The sequence below is a fragment of the Gobius niger genome (assembly GCF_951799975.1).
Source record: "Gobius niger genome assembly, chromosome: 18".
In the NCBI taxonomy this organism is placed as follows: domain Eukaryota; kingdom Metazoa; phylum Chordata; class Actinopteri; order Gobiiformes; family Gobiidae; genus Gobius; species Gobius niger.
The window spans coordinates 14,533,494-14,553,023 of record NC_136869.1 but is presented as its reverse complement, the minus strand read 5'-3'; the positions used below and the strand labels follow the sequence as shown (position 1 = coordinate 14,553,023).

Here is a 19,530-nt window from a genome sequence, read left to right as displayed (position 1 = left end):
AAGCAAAAAGTATAAATGGTGAACAGTAGAAGAGTAGGGGAAAAAGCCAAGACCTTACCTTGTGAGCCCCAAACTAAATTTAGCTTCAGCTGTTGCTATTTTTGGCCGCTCAAAATTTGCAGAAGAGTAAAATTGGGGGAAACAATTTGGTGGTAAAGTTGAGTTGAAAGCCTAGAATATCAGGTGCCAAAGAAAACAACAATAACAAAAAACATCAAACATCTTATATTTGAATTATAGGTTAACCCTCGTAACCCCCGCCCTGAACCGAGCACATTTTCTCCAGTTTGGCTTTACCCAAATCTAAAGGCTTTAAAAAACAGCATAAAAATAGCGACGAAAGCGAAGATGAGAACGCAGCAAAGAAGAGACAAAAACGCATCAAAAAAGTGATGAAAATGCAGCAAAGACGTGAGAAAAGAGGGACAAAAAAATGTGCCAGAAAAGCAACAAATATTCAACAAAATAAGTGACAAAAATGAGGCGAAAACATGACATAAAAGCGATGAAAAAGCAACAAAAAAGCCACAAAAAAATGACAAAAATGTGTCAAAAACATAACAATAAATCAACAAAAAATCTATGAAAAGCAACAAAAAGAGATGAAAACAAAAGCACTTCAAAACAAAGTTACGATCACTTTTGTAGGTCTTGGCTTTCAAATGAGGCGTCACAGTGTTGCTCTCCAGTCAAGACGCTTTTAGATTTGGGTAAAGCCGAACTATAGAGAAAATACACTCGGTTCAGGCGGGGGGTAAGAGATTAATATCAGAACAGTGACTTTATAACATTTTTTAGTAACACTTTATTTTACAGCACCTTGATACATTGTACCTAACTAAATTAAGTACAATGTAATCTGCTCTGTAACAATGTGTAATAACTTGTACCTATGGGTTAGATACACACTGGAATGATATGTATTTGTAGGTGCATCATGTAATAAGACGACATAACCTTAAGCCCTAACTCTAACCTTAGTCTCATGCCCTACTACATTATGTCCCTTCAAAGTACTAATACAAGTTATTCCATTGTGTTTCTAACCCATAGGTACAAGTTATTTCAGATTGTTAAAAAGCTCCTTACATTGTACTAGTTAGGTACAATGTATCAATGTACTGTAAAATGAAGTTATACCCATTTTTTTTTTACACCACTTTTAGTTTGTGAAGTACCTCAGGGCACCTGACGTCTGTTTTCCATAGCACAGGTTCTCCAATTAAGATATGTGATTCTTGGAAGGCTGCAAACTAGATAAAAACAAAGCTTTAGTAAATTAATGAGTAATAATGCAACAATATATTTACCTGTTCACGCCTTTCATTAGCTGTGCTGTTCTTATACAGTGCCTTAAGCAAACTGGTCTGTGCCCAAATCCACCAGTCTTCATACGATCGAATAGACATAAAACTGCTGTAAAAGTATATAGTTTAGTATAAGTAAAAGTAGCCTGAAATATACTGCATTTCAAATACCTGATGAAGTGTTTCCTGACAGCTCTATTGATGTTATTACAGTCACTTGAAGAGCTGCCATATGTTATACACAGCATCAGGAAAAGCATAGAAGTGAAGACACACCCATCCCTAAAATAATATACAGTAAAACCATTACACCACCTTTTACTGGGCTTTTTGTTAAGAACTCGAATCAATCTGTGCTCACCACACTGTTCGGTGAATGAGATTGTCTCTTTTCCTTTTGCAGCGAGATTTCCTGAGCTCTGTCGAACCTGGGGGGCGCACGAGACGCAGGAAGCGAATCCGTTGTCGAGCCTCGAGTAACTACAGGAGATGTGACAGGAATTATGAAGGACAGAAACAAAACAATCTAGGAAGAACAACAATTAAGGTGCTGTATAAATGAGTGCATCAGCCTCATCATTATTATAAACCACTTTAATCATTACCTGCTGGAGGCTTGGGCTGACTCTGTGATGCAAAGTACATTTCTGGATGGCCTCCTGAATACTTTGAAGCAAATGAGTTGAAAAAGTTGGATTATCTGGTGTTTTTCCGCTCTGGTGCCGCATGGAAACTCCCAGTGCCATTGTAAAAACCTAAAATGAAAGCCCCAACAGGATTTAATCACATTTTTTGCATGATATTTGATCGTGTTAATGCTGTTCCTGTTTACCAGAAGTGGATGAATGAGGAAAATGCAAAACAAAAGAGAGAAGAAAAGTGACTGCATCCAAAGCGCTGCCTCTTTGCTGTTGAACCTGATCGAAAACACACACATGGTAACAATTACTGCCATTTAATAGACACAAAGCTAATGAAATAAAAGTGAATTATACACAAACTCGTTCAACTCTACCTCACTCCAAGAACGGCAGAGGCGGAAAGGCAGGACATGCAGAGCAACAGCCACAGGATCCAAGCCGCATAATTACACCACTGGGAAAGTTTCAGACCCACTTTCTCCTCGGCCTTGTTTTGTGATTTATCGTTATTTTTCTCATTCGTGAACAAACATGACTCCTGTGTCTCGTCCACACCAGCTATCACAATGACATCTTCTTTATTTATGGCTGCATTACTTTGGTCTCCATCATCAAGGTGCCAACTGGAGACGGAGGAAAGATCTGTGTCCTAAACATACAATATCATCATTACTTAGTGTTTCTGAATAAACCCAATGGCTAAATGTATCAAGGGCAAACCTGGTGTTTGTGGTTGGTCAGTGAAAGAGCATCTGTGAACCAGGCAAATGTAGAAAACAAAAACAAAAGCCAAACTATTAAAACAGCCACACAGACGATGAAATAGCTTAACCTCTTAATCCCCCTTTCTCCAGTTCGGCTTTACCCAAATTTAAAAGTTTCTGGACTGGAGCTTACAGCCCATAGGCCCGTGTCATGCCTGATCTTTTTCCTTTTGTTGTTGCTGTGTTGTTGTCATCTTTTGAGTGTTTCTTTTTTCTATCACTTTTTGGTCACATTTTTCTCACTTTTTCATCACATTTTTGTCACTTTTTGACAATTTTCTGTTGCTCTTTTGTGGCTTTTTTGTCAGTTCTTCAACACTTACTTTTTTTTTTCGAAAAGCCGAACTAGAGAAAATGTACTCGGTTAAGGTGGGGGTTAAGAGGTTCATTATGAGGATGGTTATCGTTAAGTCAGACACAAGACAGAAAATATGCACTAATTCATTGTGTTTTGGAACGTTTTTCATATTCTTGACAAACTTACAGAATAAATGTCATGGTTTGCAAAGTAATTTAGACTTCCTCTAATTTAGTGCAGCCTTAGTAGTAGTAGTAGTAGTAGTAGTAGTAGCAGTAGTAGTAGTAGTAGTGGTCAGACACAATTAACTACAAAACGCAAAACAATGAAACACTGACTGAAAAGGGTTTTGGCTGAAGTGAAACTTCTCTAAAGCCAAACCCTATTACAGCTTAATTACATCTTAAAGCGCCAAGAAAACAGCAATTTTACAGTTGGCAAGATGAAAACTAAATAATGTGCATCAATTGGTTACAAAGTAAATTCACACATTTCATCAATAGTTTTGGCTTGAATCAATCAATTATATGGAAAAGACAAAATGTACTGTACACAGGAGAGTTTATATGTGCTTTAATGTCTCGTGTCTGTCTTAGAAAAGGGGGTTCACACATCATGACAAACTGATTTGCATATAAATGCCCATAGCTATGCAGTAAACCTGTGTGTTATTTAAACTTTGTGAATATTAATTGCATCGAATCTTACCATTAAAACAGACATTTTCGGTCCTTGCTTCGCCGCTGCATCTGATTTCAGGTCTCAACACTTTTACTTCACTGAGTCGAAACAGGAGAGACACCAGTGTCGCTGCTGGCAGCACGAACACAACACTGAAAATGCCTGTTGTGACGCCGATCACTGAGAAATTACTAATATCCAACTCTGAATACAGCTGCAACACAGAGACATATAGAAAAGAGGATCAAAGAAACTGCTAAAATGAAAGCATCCTCTGCATTTGTTAATGTGCTAGGTGTGTTGTGGGTAGGTTCGCAGAGGGCTATTGTTGTGTCCCGTGGCAGGACATGTCCCCCACATTGCACAGTCTAGTTATAATAAATGTGGGAGACAAGAAGGGCATCTGGCACCTGGTCAATTAACTACAAATGAATAGAAATCGCAAATTCCCAAGTCACATTTTGTCTGAAGTTACTGAGGTAAAGCTTTGTCAATGGCAGAGAATAAAATATATTGTTACGATTATGTAAAAATACTGCTAACCCTGTTGTTAAAGGGACTATACGAGTATCAAGCCAAGGCCGTGGGAACCCAGGGTGCTGAGGGAGCTGCAGAACCCCCTGGTGGATAATTTGCAAACTGCAGGCAGTATGAATTAATAGGAAATATGCACGGAAAAAGCGTTTTTTGGGTCAATTTTGTCCCTCAGCACCCCCTAGCTATAATATCTTCCCACGGCTCTGACAAGTATAGTTAAAATTATGTATTTTCCTCCCCCTACATGTTCCAGCAATGTCCTAATGTGTAGAATGAGCCCAGACCTGTTCACCACAACTGCCTCTAAAATCCTGCACTGTCACTAAAAAAAAGTTGTTACTTCGGTCCGTAATGCACAAGCTTAATGAAGAAGGTGCAGTTACACATATGACCTGGGGTGGCAGTAGTGAGTATAAAATTGCCAACTTGCATCTAGCCCCTTAAAGACCTCTATACACATGTTCTTAAATGCATGTGATTTATGGATTAGTTTAGCTCTGTGAAGGTTTTCAAACAAATTCACACTAGTCAGAGAAATTGCAATTACATATTTCACTGCTCAGTCCTGATACTAACCTCGTCATCGTTTTGCGATATGAGAACAGTGCTGACGCAGGCGAAGCCCAGCAGCAGTAAAACACACACGCTCAGTCTTTGGCAGCGTGTGAAAGAGCTCGGGTTTGGGCAGCTGTGGGCTGATATCCAGATGTGGAAGTCTGCCATGAAGTCCCACACTTTGAACCTCAACACCTACGACCAAACAGGTGCGAAATGACCACAGAGTCACATTGGTTTACGTTGAAATGCAATAAAGGCAACAAAATAATAGCCTGAACATCTTACTTTTGCAAAGGCCATTTTCTCCTCGTAAACTCTCAGCATTCGCTCGACTCGGCCGTCACTCTTGTCCACAGCCAGCCAGCACTGACCGACAAAAAGCCAAGTGCGTCCTTTAACCTGATGATCCTTGTTCAGCTATTAATGACAAACAAATTAGTTCATCTACTTCCATAGACACTAATACTAAAACCTAAGGGCAGTATTTACCTCACACACTTCCACATGTTTAAGGTACCAAGTTGGGGAGGGTCCACAGTTGTCGTGCCAGATGTGAATCCCACACAGTGATCCCAGACTTTCAGTCGCACTGGAAAATAAACAGTGTTAAAAAATAGACAACGCTACATTTTTCAAAACACATAATATCCATTTAGAAATAAGAGCTACACAATGCAAGGGCGATTAATAAAACGATGTGATGGCCAAGCAAATAATATACCTAACTCATACTTGTTTAACCCTCAAAGGAATGTAGTGTCTGGCATCACACGCTTAAAACCTCTTACCTCCGGCCTTAACCGAGTCCTTAACTGATCCTAACTTTATTTGTTTTAAGCATTTTAGTCATGTTTTTGTTGTTGTGTTTATGTCGCTTTTTTGTCTCATTTTTGTCACTTTTTCTGTCATATTTTTGTTGTGTTTTACCTCCTCGTTTTTATTGCTCTTCTTTTCAAGAAGCTTTTTAGATTTGGGTGAAGCCAAACTGGAGAAAATGTGCTCGGTTCGGGCGGGGGTTAAGAGGTCAATGTGTGTCCAGAAACGTTGGATCGTACCTGACGATGAAAGTGTCTTGAGAGTTTCTCCTAAAAACTGAGCACCCAGACACTTGTAGTTCTTTTGTCTGAGAAAATCCACGTTCTCCACAAAGCACTAAATACACCTATAAAAAGAAACATGATTTTACTACAACAACAAAAATAAAAATGTTTTGAATATTTGATGCAGGTATCGAGGTGTGTTTTGTCATTTGGTTTAGTGTTTACTGATCCTTTTTCCATCACATTTGCTTCTTTTCTCATGTCCTTGACTCAGCTCCATAAATACACACAGCGGGGATGTAGATACAGCAGAATTTATTACTTTCTCTGAACATGAAAGCTGTAAGGTTTTGTGTTTGCTTTCTGTTCTTTCTCAGTCAAACATGGGCTGAGGAGGATGAGCTTGAAACGGTCGACATGAAGCAAGACGTGGGACGAGACGACAGTAAAATCAGCGTCATGACAGATGTTTGGGCGGAGCTGAAGGAGCTCAGGGACATGGTGACCCAGCAAAAGATTGACCTGAGCATCAGCAAAAACAAGATTGAGAAGCTGGAGAAAGAAAGAACAGGTGACAGTCATAGATGCACACATGCAATAGATACTGCATGTTTCTGGATACAGGTTAGACGTTCAGCAGAGCCTTTTCCTCATTGCACAAATATTACTGAAACAAACGTAATTTCATAAAAATGAATGTGCAGAACATTTGTGATTCATTAGTTTTGTTGTTTAACTGTTCACGCAGAGAATCCAAAAGTGGCATTTTCAGTTGGACTGTCTAACGCTGGAACTGTTGGTCCAATTCCAGCAGACATGACCCTGAGATTTAGTAAAGTGCTCAGTAATGTTGGCCAAGCCTATCACACAGATAGAGGTATGTACACTGTTAAGCTTTAAGTTCAAATCAAAAATGTTTGAGAACTTGAGAAGATTATACTGATCAGTGATTGACCTTGCAGGTGTCTTCCTGGCTCCGGTCCGTGGGGTTTACTACTTCCGATTCACAGCATTCAGCAATACTGCAAATCGTGGGATGGGAGCAATCCTCTACCACAATAGCAAGAAGGTGGGCTGGATCACCAATCACAACAATCATGATGTGGGTTATGCCACAGTTTCAAATGGGTTTGTCCTGGAGTTGGAGCAGGGGGATGCAGTTTACTTGGCCCTGCCTACGAATTTTGTTTTATACGATGATCCAACTACCCGCTCAGTCTTCAGCGGGTTTCTGATATTTCCCCAGTAACTGCAACACTTACACAATAAACAAAACATACAGTAGAAAACACTTTGGTCCAAGTGCGCTTAATGTGTTTGTGGTGAAAATACTATATTATTATACTAAATAATAAATGAAATAATGAAAAGTAGTTGTAGTTCTGTTTGTCTTCTTGTGTCCATTTATATATATGTATTATTAATTATTTGTGTTGCATCTTTGAGGCCTGGACGTTTACTCATACTATACATTTTTTCACTCTTTAATGGCTTTTGTTTTCCATCAGTGTTTCTTATGTTTAAAAATGGGCCAAAAACAGCTGTAAAGTCTCATTTTACCTTCTTTTCACATAAGTCTCTTGAACTACTCGAACAATGAAAACCTAATCAATGAAAAGTAACAACAGCACAACACACAGACACAGACTCTTCAATGACTTTTGTTTTCCATCATTGATCCTTATGTTTAAAAATGGACCAAAAACAGCTGTAAAGTCTCTTATGCAGCTTTCAGCTTCTTTTCACATAAGTCCCTTGAACAATTCCAACAATGAAAACCTAATCAATGAAAAGCAATAACATCAAAACATACAGACATGCAGCCTCCCTGTGTCAGCAGCTTCCTGAAAACTTCACTCCTTAATTCAGTCCTGGCCTGTAGATTTGTACAATTCACTATCATAGTCCGACAGAGACACTGGATCCAAGCTGTGACCTGCAGTCATCACCGTTATATTGAGTGTATCAGATCGAGTGTTTTGGGTTGTTAATTCCACCCGCTACGTAGGTGTGCTAGATCCCACTCTATAAAAACCCCTGTCTTTCATTGTTCGCACTCTGACCCCTTGCATTTCCTGGCTTCACCTTGTTGAAAGTGGTGCTTTGTGGGCGCAGGAGAAACTCAAATTTCTGTTTAAGCTCAACTTGATTTAGTCTTCAACCCAGCATTTGTTTCGCTTTCACTCGGGATTCAGGGAAACGCGTCATGGCTACTTTGACATTGACTGTAGATTGGGTGTGTCAAGCAATGGCCGCTGGCTGCTCTGCTTCGTGACGACAACACTAGGGGCCCCCACTGCTGTAGTACCTCCATATTGACACTAGTACCCCATTGGAATGCTTTGCGCTTTAGACACGTTAAAAACAATTTTAAAGCCTGGTTTCTGATTTTCTTTCTACAGTTAGATATTCCTCCTGTGATAACGCTGGGTTAGCTACAATTAAAGAAACCAGGCCGGCTTTTGTAAAAAAAAAAAAATCTCGTACTAATGAGGGTCCGACTGTCCCTTTTTAGGAACATGCTTCGTCAGAGCTGGGGAGGGGGAGTCTGTAAACCTGCCATGATTTCTCCCTCGAGCGTAGTCATTGTGGCAAATGGGGAGGAGTGAGGGGGAGTCGTCTATTCTTTTTAACAGTCTATAGTGTCAAGTCCAGATGACCCAGTGCTGAAATAGCTGAAATAGGTATCCCTTCTACGGTTTCTTGGGAGTGGTATGTGTCCCAAATTGTAATGTACTGGGTTTGACATGGGATGTAGGTGGTAACTGAAGCCGCCATTTGTAAGTAGTCCTGCCTGAGCCCACTACCAGCACAGATGCCACCAACGTCTTTTGTCCTACCCGGTCCTACCTTTGGTCCCGTGAAAGTGGACATATGGTAAATAACGGTAAATGGTCACATTTATATAGCGCCTTTCTACCTGCTTTAGGCCCTCTTTACACCAAGGAACCACTCACCCATTCACACTCTCATTCATACACCATTGTACACAGACACTGGAGGCAAGAGGGTGAAGTGTCTTGCCCAAGGACACAACGACAGTGTGCACCTGCGGGATTCGAACCGACGACCCGCTCTACACTCTGCCCCTATGTATATAAAACGTCAAAAGGGTTACATTTGGGTCACAATGAACCATCTCATGTTGACATATCGGTCGTTGGTGTACTGTTTGTAATTTGTTTTCTTGAACATTTTAAAACAAAAACAACAGCCAAAGAAAATAACTTATAGTCATTAAATGACTGTTTATATTGTTGGAACCTGTTGTCCTCTTTCCTAATGCCTTATCTGTGTGTCCTTATGTGGAATTATACTGCTTTTGGTAGGGATGGGCGATACCACATTTTTTGGAATCGATACGATACCGATACTTTTGGGGTCATTTTTGTTGATACCGATACTGGTCCACTGGTCATTTCATATGGGTGAATGTATTTCAATCAATATACATTTCTAAAACGAGTTATTTTATATAATTAACTGGTCAATTATAATTATATTACTTAACTGGTTAATTAAACCATACTAATGTGAAATTAAATACATCAACAACATTTTAAATTAATACTTAAATGACAAACAGAACCTAAACCAGAGTGATATGCCTGGCTCAGCTCAATCCTTTGCTGTTGTGGACTGTTTTGGCTCAGAACAAAGAAATAAATCATCCTTTTGTGTTGATAATTGCTGCCCCGCCTTCTTTTTACATATGCAAATTAATATTGATACTTTTTGCCCAATATCGATACTTAAAAAGTAGCCGTTTTGGTATCGATATATCGATACTTTGGTATCAATCCGCCCATCCCTAACCTTTGGGCATTTTTATTAATAAAAGCTAATTGTATAGCTCGGTTCACTACATAGACACAAACAGGCCTGCATTGTCAGAATGAAAACCGAAAAATAAAACCTCAAACTTCAATCCCAATCAATACCGAGCAACATAAATTAATAACACAACCCCACATAAAAAGCACCACTGTCTCCTAATATACACAAATATCCTGCCAAGGTTGGTTTACTAATGCTATGGTAAATGTTCCACCAACACAGCAAACCTTCAGCTCTATAAATACAGACATCTGCTATACAGATATTCAATATTTTCTCCAGACATGGCAACTGTGAGGATTAGTGTTTTTTTGCTGCTCTTTCTCAGTTAAACATGGGCTGAGACGGAGGAGCTTCAAATGGTGATCGAGCAAAAGATTGAACTGAGCAACAGCAAAAGCAAGATTGAGAAACTGGAAGAAAGAAAATCAGGTGAAGCAAAACTTAGACAACAATGCAAGAGACATGTTTCTGGGAACATGTACGTTTAGACAGGAATCAATTTACAATAATGTGCAGAGTTGAATGCTGAGGTTGAAGCCCTCAAAAGCCAGATTAAGTAAGAAGTAAGAATCAGAATCTTGTTATATTGAGAAACAGAGAACTGAGAATTGAAAGTGTTTTGCCTCGTGCAGAAAACCTAAAGGTGGCGTTCTCCGTTGGTCTGACAGACGCAGGTCAAATCGGTCCATTTAACATTGACATTGCCCTGAAATTTAGTAAAGTCTTCACTATTTATGGACAAGCCTACAACACAGATACAGATACAGGTACAGTATGGACCACACATTGCAGTAACTGAAAAAGCTTGTGTGTTTTCCATCAAAACAAAAACAGCTGGTTAATTTCCCATGTCCTGGATTCAGCTCTATAAATACAGACAGAGATGAAAATACAGCAGAATGTATTATTTTCTCCAGACATGGCAACTGTGAGGATTAGTGTTTTCTTGCTGCTCTTTCTCAGTCAAACATGGGCTGAGACGGAGGAGCTTCAAATGGTCGACATGAAGGAAGACGTGGGACGAGACAACAGTAAATGCAACATCACAGCGGATCTCTGGGCAGAGCTGAAGGAGCTGAGAGACATGGTGATCCAGCAAAAGACTGACTTCAGCAACAAAATTGAAAAGCTGGAGGAAGAAAAATCTGGTAAATATAATCAAAACAGCAATTGCTTTGTCTTAAGAATGAAAATATATGAAAATGTTGTGTTTTCTTTGTGTTTACTGCAGAATTATTATCTAGAATGACCACTAATGAAAATAAAGACGCACGTAAGTCGCAATATTGTAAACATGCAACAAATATGGCTAAACAGGAACAAATTGATGATACTTGAAACCTGTTTACAGTGTTGGATGCTGAGGTTGAAGAGCTCAAAAGGCAGATCACAGGTCGTACAAAGGGAAACAATAATTTCAAGTAAAAAAAAAAAAGAACTGAGTGTTTTGCTGTTTCATTCATGCAGAGACTCCAAAGGTGGCGTTCTCCGTTGGTCTGACAGACGCAGGTCAAATCGGTCCAGTCAATGCTGAAATTACCCTGAAATTTAGTAAAGTCTTCACTAATTTTGGACAAGCCTATAACACAGATACAGGTACAGTATGCTGAGTCTATAAAGCTTTAAGTAAATATCTGCACTAGTGATTGTACTGATCAGCTGTTACTCTGTTGCAGGGCTCTTCACGGCTCCATTACGAGGGGTCTACTACTTCAGATTCACAGGCTATAGCGTAAAACCTAATCATTGGTTAGGAGTTTTCCTCTACCACAATAACAAGAGAGTGAGCTTTAACGGTGATCACAACGATGATGTGGGTTATGCTAGTATTTCAAATGGGTTTGTTCTTGAGTTGGAGAAGGGGGATGTGGTGTACTTGGCCCTACATTCAAATCAAGTTATTTATGATAATTCAACTAACCGTACAGTGTTCAGTGGATTTCTGATTTTTGTTCTGTAACTGCAACACTAAATAAATGATCCTGATGGCACTTACGTCTTTCTTTTGTACAGGTAGAAAAAACTGTATATCACTAAATAGAAATATTATCAAAGACTGTAGATGCACTTATTTACACACTGCACAATATGCACACAATCAAAATACAGCATAATCAGGTAAATTTATATATATTTTTATTCATGATTATTTGTGTTGCAGCTTTGAGGGCTGGACGTCTGCAGAAATCGTATATTTTTTCACTCTTTAATGGCTTTTGTTTTTCATCAGTGATTCTTATGTTTAAAAATGGGCCAAAAACAGCTGTAAAGTCTCATTTTAGCTTCTTTTCGCATAAGTCTCTTGAACTACTCAAACAATGAAAGCCTAATAAATGAAAAGCAGCAACAGAATAAAGAGCAGGAAATGGTCGACATGAAGCAACAGAAAGGACAAGACAAAACCAACATCACAGTGGATCTAAGGGCAGAAGCTGAAGGAGCTGAGAGACATGTTGATCGAGCAAAAAACTGACCTGAGCAACAGCAAAATCAAGATTGAGAAATTGGAGGAAGAAAAACCAAATGAAGCAAAACTTAGACAACAATGCAAGAGAAATGTTTCTGGGAACATGTACGTTCAGACAGGAATCAATTTACAATAATGTGCAGTGTTGAATGCTGAGGTTGAAGCCCTCAAAAGCCAGATTAAGTAAGAAGTAAGAATCACAATTTTATGATATTGAGAAACAGAGAACTGAGAGTTCAAAGTGTTTAAAGTGTTCTGCTTCATGCAGAGACTCCAAAGGTGGCGTTCTCCATTGGTCTGACAAACGTAGGTCAAATTGGTCCATTTAACATTGATATTACCCTGAAATTTAGTAAAGTCTTAACTAATTTTGGACAGGCCTACAACACAGATACAGGTACAGTATGTAAACAAGCTTTAAGTAAATATCTGTACTAGAGACCACCTGGTTTATTTCTCATGTCCTGGATTCAGCTCTATAAATACAAACAGCTGAGATGAAAAAACAGCAGAATTTACGATTTTCTCGAGACATGGCAACTGTGAGGATTAGTGTTTTTCTGCTGTTCTTTCTCAGTCAAACATGGGCTGAGACGGAGGAGCTTCAAATGATCACAGTAAATGTTTGGGCAGAGCTGAAGGAGCTGAGAGACATGGTGATCGAGCAAAAGATTGACCTGATCACCAGCAAATGCAAGATTGAAAAGCTGGAGGAAGAAAAATCAGGTGATGAATACAAACTAAAGAGTTGTTGCCTTGTCTTAAGAATTGAATATATATGTAAGTGTTGTGTTTTCTTTGTGTTTACTGCAGAATTATTATCTAGGTTGATCACAAATGAAAATAAAGTTGCAGGTAAGTCGCAATATTCACAGACGTAAACATGAAACAAATATGGAACAAATTGCTAATACTTGAAACCTGTTTACAGTGTTGGACGCTGAGACTGAAGAGCTCAAAAGGCAGATCACAGGTTGCACAAAAAGAAACAATAATTTAAAGTCTCAAAAAAGACAGAACTGAGTGTTTTGCTGTTTAATTTATGCAGAGACTCCAAAGGTGGCGTTCTCCGTTGGTCTGACAGACGCAGGTGATATTGGTCCAGTCAACACTGAAATTACCCTGAAATTTAGTAAAGTCTTCACTAATTATGGACAAGGCTATAACACACATGCAGGTACAGGAAATAAGTAAATATCTGCACTAGAGATTGTACTGATCAGCTGTTACTCTGTTGCAGGCGTCTTCATGGCTCCATTACGTGGGGTTTACTACTTCAGATTCACAGGATTTAGCATTAGAACTAATCATTGGTTAGGAGTTTTCCTCTACCACAATAACAAGAGAGTGAACTGGAACAATGATTACAAAGATGGTGCGGGTCATGCCAATGTTTCAAGTGGATTGGTTCTTGAGTTGGAGAAGGGGGATGTCGTGTACTTGGCCCTAGCTTCAGGTCATGTTATATACGATGATTCAGATAACCGTACAGTCTTCAGTGGATTTCTGATTTTTCCTCTGTAACTGCCACACTAAATAAATGATGCTGATGACGCTTATGTCTTTCTTCTGATTAGGCAGAAAAAAACGGCATATCACTAAATAGAAATACTATCTGAGGCTGTAGATGCATTTACTTACACACTGCACAATATGCACACAATCAAAATACAGCATCAGGTTTCTGCATTTAACCAGGCTGAGTTGTTATAGTTCACAGTGAAAACAATATACTGTATATACATTGTTTTTTTTATTTAAACACTAACCATTGTAGATCTCATCAGTTTCTCATAATTCTGTTTATGCTGTAATTATTTTGTACTTGACAGTTTAATTCATCCCAGTTATCAAATTGAAAACATCAAAGCTTAACATTCACATGATCATTTTAAACAGATCAATCAAATCATGCCAGTACATTTCATGAGCTTCCCATATAAATAACGACATCAAAAACATGTCTTACCTTTGCCTCATCTCAGCCACAGAGCAGAGGCCGGTGTGGACGGTGACGGCAAAGAGACACGGCTCAGAGGGTCAATTTATATATTTTTATTCAGGATTATTTGTGTTGCATCTTTGAGGTCTGGATGTCTGAAGATATATCATATTTCTTTCACTCTTTGACTTTTGTTTTCCATCAGTGATCCTTTTAAAATGGGCCAAAAACAGCTGTAAAGTCTCATATGCAGATTTTAGCTTCTTTTCGCATAAGTCTCTTGAACTAAACTTCGTAACGTTCATTGTGTCTACTTGTGTTCTAGTATCACTTTTTAGGGTTGTTTTGTCAGACACTAAGGTTAGAGATGTTGAAGGTAAAAGATCTTCAGCATCTCTAACCTTAGTGTCTGACAAAACGAACCTAAAAAGTGATACTAGTCTCTTGAACTACTCGAACAATAAAAACCTAATCAATGAAAAGTAACAACAGCATAAACACACAGACATGCAGCCTCCCAGTGTCAGCAGCTTCCTGAAAACTTTATTCCTCAACTCAGTCCTGGCCTGTAGATTTGTACAATTCACTATAATTGTCCGACAGAGACACTGGATCCAAGATGTGACCTGCAGCCGTCACTGTTGTCCTGAGCATGGACACAAACAGGCTTGAATATGGTCAGAATGCAACTGCATTGATCAAAAATAAAACCTCGATCACAATCAATACTGAGCAACATAAATTATAACAACACAACCCCACACACAAAGCACCACTGTCTCCTAATATACAGAAATGTCCGGCCAAGGTTGGTTTACTAATGCTATGGTAAATATTCCACCAACACAGCAAACCTTCAGCTCTATAAATACAAACATCTGTGATATAGATGCTCATATTCAATAATTTCTCTAGAGATGACAACTGTGAGGATTAGTGTTTTCTTGCTGCTGTTTCTCAGTCAAACATGGGCAGAGGAGGAAGAGCCGGACTGTACTCCCTAGAATGCTCAATATTAGCTAAAAAGACTGCAGATGGATAGATTAACTATACCTATTTTATAAAAATGTTATAAAATAAAACATTCTTTATCAGGTTTCATTCCATTAAACGAGGCTGAGAAGTTGGCAGTGAAATCAATATCTTATTAATACTTGATGCTGTAAATTAGACGCCAACATCATCACTCTCTCATAACTGTGGTTAAAATAAAGGCCGATCACAGACTAATCATTCTTAGTGCAAGAAAATGTTTGAGTTTGTAATATTATTGATCTACGTATCAAGGTGTGTTTCTTCATTCAGTAAAATGTTGACTGATCCTTGGGTAATTTTCCATCAAAAACATCTGGTTTATTTCTCATGTCCTGGATTCAGCTCTATAAATACAGACAGCTGAGATGAAAAAACAGCAGAATTTACGATTTTCTCGAGACATGGCAACTGTGAGGATTTGTGTTTTCTTGCTGCTCTTTCTCAGTCAAACATGGGCTGAGACGGAGGAGCTTCAAATGGTCGACATGAAGCAAGACGTGAGACAAGACAATGGTGAAATCAACATCACAGTAAATGTTTGGGAAGAGCTGAAGGAGCTGAGAGACATGGTGATCGACCAAAAGTTTGACCTGAGCAACAGCAAAAGCAAGATTGAGAAACTGGAGGAACAAAAATCAGGTGACGCACAAAACTTGGATATTGTAACATGCAATAGAAATGTTTCCGGTTGGTTGCAGGTATGATTAAACAAGAATACATTTAATATGATGTGATTACAGTGTTGGATGCGAGATTGAGCGCCAGTGAATCTGAGGTTGCAGAGCTCAAAAGGCAGATTACAGGTCATCAAAATGAATATACAGAATATTGCCATGCTGAGAAAGAGTGAGCAAAGAGCTGAAAGTGTTTTGCTGTTTAATTCCTGCAGAGACTCCAAAGGTGGCGTTTTCACTTGGTCTGTCAGACGCAGGTCATATCGGTCCATTTAACACTGACATTACCCTGAAATTTACTAAAGTCCTAACTAATTATGGCCAAGCCTACAACACACATACAGGTTTGTACAGACCATTATGTTAGCCTATAAATAACTATATCTTGATCTTGAACATCTATATCCCTTGAGATTGCACTAATTAGAAGTTACTCTGTTGCAGGCGTCTTCACTGCTCCATTTCGTGGAGTCTACTTCTTCAGATACACAGGATTTGTCGCTGCAAGTCATCAGTCCATAGCAATTGACCTCTACCACAATGACAAGAGAGTGAGCAGGAACTTTGATATAAACGATACACGTTATGACTTAGTTTCAAATGGGTTTGTTCTTGAGATGGAAAAGGGGGATGTAGTGTACTTGGTCTTGCCCTCAGGTTACGGTGTATATGATTCTTCTGACAACTATACAGTCTTCAGTGGATTTCTGATTTTTCCTCTGTAACTGCAACACTTCCATAATAAATTCTACTGAGCCTTTCTTTCCCACAAGAAAAAAATGCTTTTCGCATAGCATCACATTGGCAGACAATAGATTAATTGATTTACATATTGTGCCTTCTGTTTTATACAATGTGTCTACAATGCAAGTTCTGCATCAGGTTACAGCACTAACCCAGGCTGATTACTGATACTTCATGTGTAAATACAAATATATTTAAACTACTTACCATCTCTCTTTCAAAATTATGGTAATAATGTTTAGCAAAATTAATTAAATGTTTGTTGTTATTCAGACACAATATTATTATACTATATAAAAAAAGAAATATTGAAAAGTAGTTGCAGTTCCTTTGTCATCTCGTGTCCATTTATATAATGTATATATTTTTTGTTTATGATAATTTTGAGTGTGTTGCATCTTTGAGGGCTGGACGTCTGCAGAAATCTTATATTTCTTTCACTCTTTAATGGCTTTTGTTTTCCATCAGTGATTCTTGTGTTTAAAAATGGGCCAAAAACAGCTGTAAAGTCTCATTTGCAGATTTAAGCTTATTTTCACATAAGTCTCAAACTTAACAAACAAACTAAAGTTTGAACAACTCCAACAATGAAAACCTAATCAATGAAAAGTAACAACATAACCTATAGATTTGTACAATTCACTATAATCGTCTGACAGAGACACTGGATCCAAGATGTGACCTGAGCCGTCACTGTTGTCCTGAGCATGGACACAAACGGGCTTGAATATGGTCAGAATGAAACTGGATTGATCAAAAACAAAACTCAATCACAATCAATACAGAGCAACATAAATTATACCAACACAACTCCACACACAAAGCACCACTGTCTCCTAATATACAGAAATGTCCCGCCAAGGTTGGTTTACTAATGCTATGGTAAATATTCCACCAAGACAGAAAACCTTCAGCTCTACAAATACAAACATCTGTGATACAGATGCTCATATTCAATAATTTCTGTAGAGATGAGTCTACAGAGGATTAGTTTTTTCTTGCTGCTCTTTCTCAGTCAAACATGGGCAGAGGAGGAAGAGCCGGACCGTACTCTAATATTTAAGAAGAATGCTCAATATTAGCAAAAAGACTGCAGATGGATGGATTAACTATACCTATTTTTATAAAATGTGTAAACACTCTATCAGGTTTCATTCCATTTGAAAGTTGGCAGTGAAATGAATATCTTATTAATACCTGACGCCAACATCATCACTCTCTCATAACTGTGGTTAAAATAAAAGCCGATCACAGACTAATCATTCTAAGAGCACGAAAATGTTTATAATATTATTGATCTACGTATCAAGGTGTGTTTCTTCATTCAGTGAAATGTTGACTGATCCTTGGGTCATTTTCCATCAAAAACACCTGGTTTATTTCTCACGTCCTTGATTCAGCTCTATAAATACAAACAGCTGAGATGAAAAAACAGCAGAAGTTACTATTTTCTCGAGACATGGCAACTGTGAGGATTTGTGTTTTCTTGCTGCTCTTTCTCAGTCAAACATGGGCTGAGACGAAGACGATGAAGAAAGACAATGGTGAAATCAACGTCACAGCGGATCTCTGGGCAGAGCTGAGAGACATGGTGATCACCAGCAAAAGCAAGATTGAAAAGCTGGAGGAAGAGAAATCAGGTGATGAATACAAACTAAAGAGTTGTTGCTTTGTCTTAAGACTGCATATTTGTAAGTGTTGTGTTTTCTTTGTGTTTACTGCAGAATTGATATCTAGGATGACCATAAATGAAAATAAAGTTGCATGTAAGTAAGTTAGTAAGTTCACAGATGTAAACATGAGACCAATTAGGTTAAACAGGAACAAACTGATAACACTTGAAACCTGTTTACAGTGTTGGATGCTAGTTTGAGCGCCAGTGAATCTGAGGTTGAAGAGCTCAAAAGGCAGATAACAGGTCGTACAAAAATAAACAATAATTTAAAGTTTCAAAAAAGAGAGAACTGAGTGTTTTGTTGTATTTATGCAGAGACTCCAAAGGTGGCGTTCTCCGTTGGTCTGACAGACGCAGGAGAAATCGGTTCATTCAACACTGAAATTACCCTGAAATTTAGTAAAGTCTTCACTAATATTGGAAAAGCCTATAACACACATACAGGTACAGTAAATTTACACTCAAGCTTTAAGTAAATATCTGCACTAGAGATTGTACTGATCAGCTGTTACTCTGTTACAGGGCTCTTCACGGCTCCATTACGAGGGGTTTACTACTTCAGATTTACAGGAGTTGGCATAACAACAGATCATTATGTAGGGGTTTTCCTCTACCACAATGACAGGAGAGTGTGCAGGAACGATGATCACAACTATGGTATGGGTTATTCCAGTGTTTCAAATGGGTTGGTTCTTGAGTTGGAGACGGGGGATGTCGTGCGCTTGGTCCTACCTTCAAATCGTTATATATATGATAATTCTTATAACCGTACAGTCTTCAGTGGATTTTTGATTTTTCCTCTGTAACTGCCACACTAAATAAATGATGCTCATGACGCTTACGTCTTTCTTCTGATTAGGCGGAAAAAAACGGCATATCACTAAATCGAAATATTATCTGAGACTGTAGATGTATTTATTTACAGACTGCACAATATGCACACAATCAAAATACAGCATCAGGTTTCTGCATTTAACCAGGCTGAGTGGTTATGTAGCTTGCAAAGAAAACAATGTTACTGTATATATATATTTTTTTTTAATTTAAACACTAATCATTGTAGATCTCATCAGTTTCTCATAATTCTGTTTATGCTGTAATTATTTTGTACTTGGCAGTTTAATTCATCCCAGTTATCAAATTGAAAACATCAAAGCTTAACATTCACATGATCATTTTAAACAGATCAATCATATCATGCCAGTACATTTCATGAGCTTCCCATATAAAGAACGACATTAAAAACATGTCTTACCTTTGCCTCATCTCAGCCACAGAGCAGAGGCCGGTGTGGACGGTGACGGCAAAGAGACACGGCTCAATTATC

At 38.4% G+C, this 19,530-nt stretch overlaps 3 protein-coding genes across 3 annotated transcripts in view; 2 read left to right on the top strand and 1 right to left on the bottom strand.

Annotated features, from left to right (window-relative positions):
- Positions 1–19,530, bottom strand: part of pkd1l1 (polycystin 1 like 1, transient receptor potential channel interacting) — a gene marked incomplete at both ends in the record, with an annotated part of 42,216 nt that overhangs the window by 2,618 nt on the left and 20,068 nt on the right. The window contains 11 exons of the mRNA XM_079576353.1: positions 59–171; positions 1,179–1,253; positions 1,311–1,416; positions 1,669–1,787; positions 2,424–2,597; positions 2,669–2,700; positions 3,719–3,905; positions 4,805–4,978; positions 5,072–5,203; positions 5,276–5,375; positions 5,842–5,948. Coding sequence (XP_079432479.1) covers positions 59–171; positions 1,179–1,253; positions 1,311–1,416; positions 1,669–1,787; positions 2,424–2,597; positions 2,669–2,700; positions 3,719–3,905; positions 4,805–4,978; positions 5,072–5,203; positions 5,276–5,375; positions 5,842–5,948 — 1,319 coding nt within the window. The remainder of the gene's footprint in view (positions 1–58; positions 172–1,178; positions 1,254–1,310; positions 1,417–1,668; positions 1,788–2,423; positions 2,598–2,668; positions 2,701–3,718; positions 3,906–4,804; positions 4,979–5,071; positions 5,204–5,275; positions 5,376–5,841; positions 5,949–19,530) is intronic.
- On the top strand, positions 6,182–7,075 carry LOC306977817 (complement C1q-like protein 2; the record flags this gene model as incomplete). The annotated part of the gene is made up of 3 exons (XM_079576259.1): positions 6,182–6,397; positions 6,575–6,703; positions 6,789–7,075. The coding sequence occupies exons 1-3, from the start codon at positions 6,244–6,246 to the stop codon at positions 7,073–7,075; spliced, it is 570 nt and encodes a 189-aa protein (XP_079432385.1). The 5' UTR covers positions 6,182–6,243.
- On the top strand, positions 10,578–11,626 carry LOC306977816 (cerebellin-1-like; the record flags this gene model as incomplete). Its single annotated transcript, XM_079576258.1, has 5 exons — positions 10,578–10,814; positions 10,898–10,939; positions 11,018–11,059; positions 11,134–11,262; positions 11,343–11,626. Exons 1-5 carry the CDS (start codon positions 10,586–10,588, stop codon positions 11,624–11,626), a joined length of 726 nt encoding a protein of 241 aa, XP_079432384.1. The 5' UTR covers positions 10,578–10,585.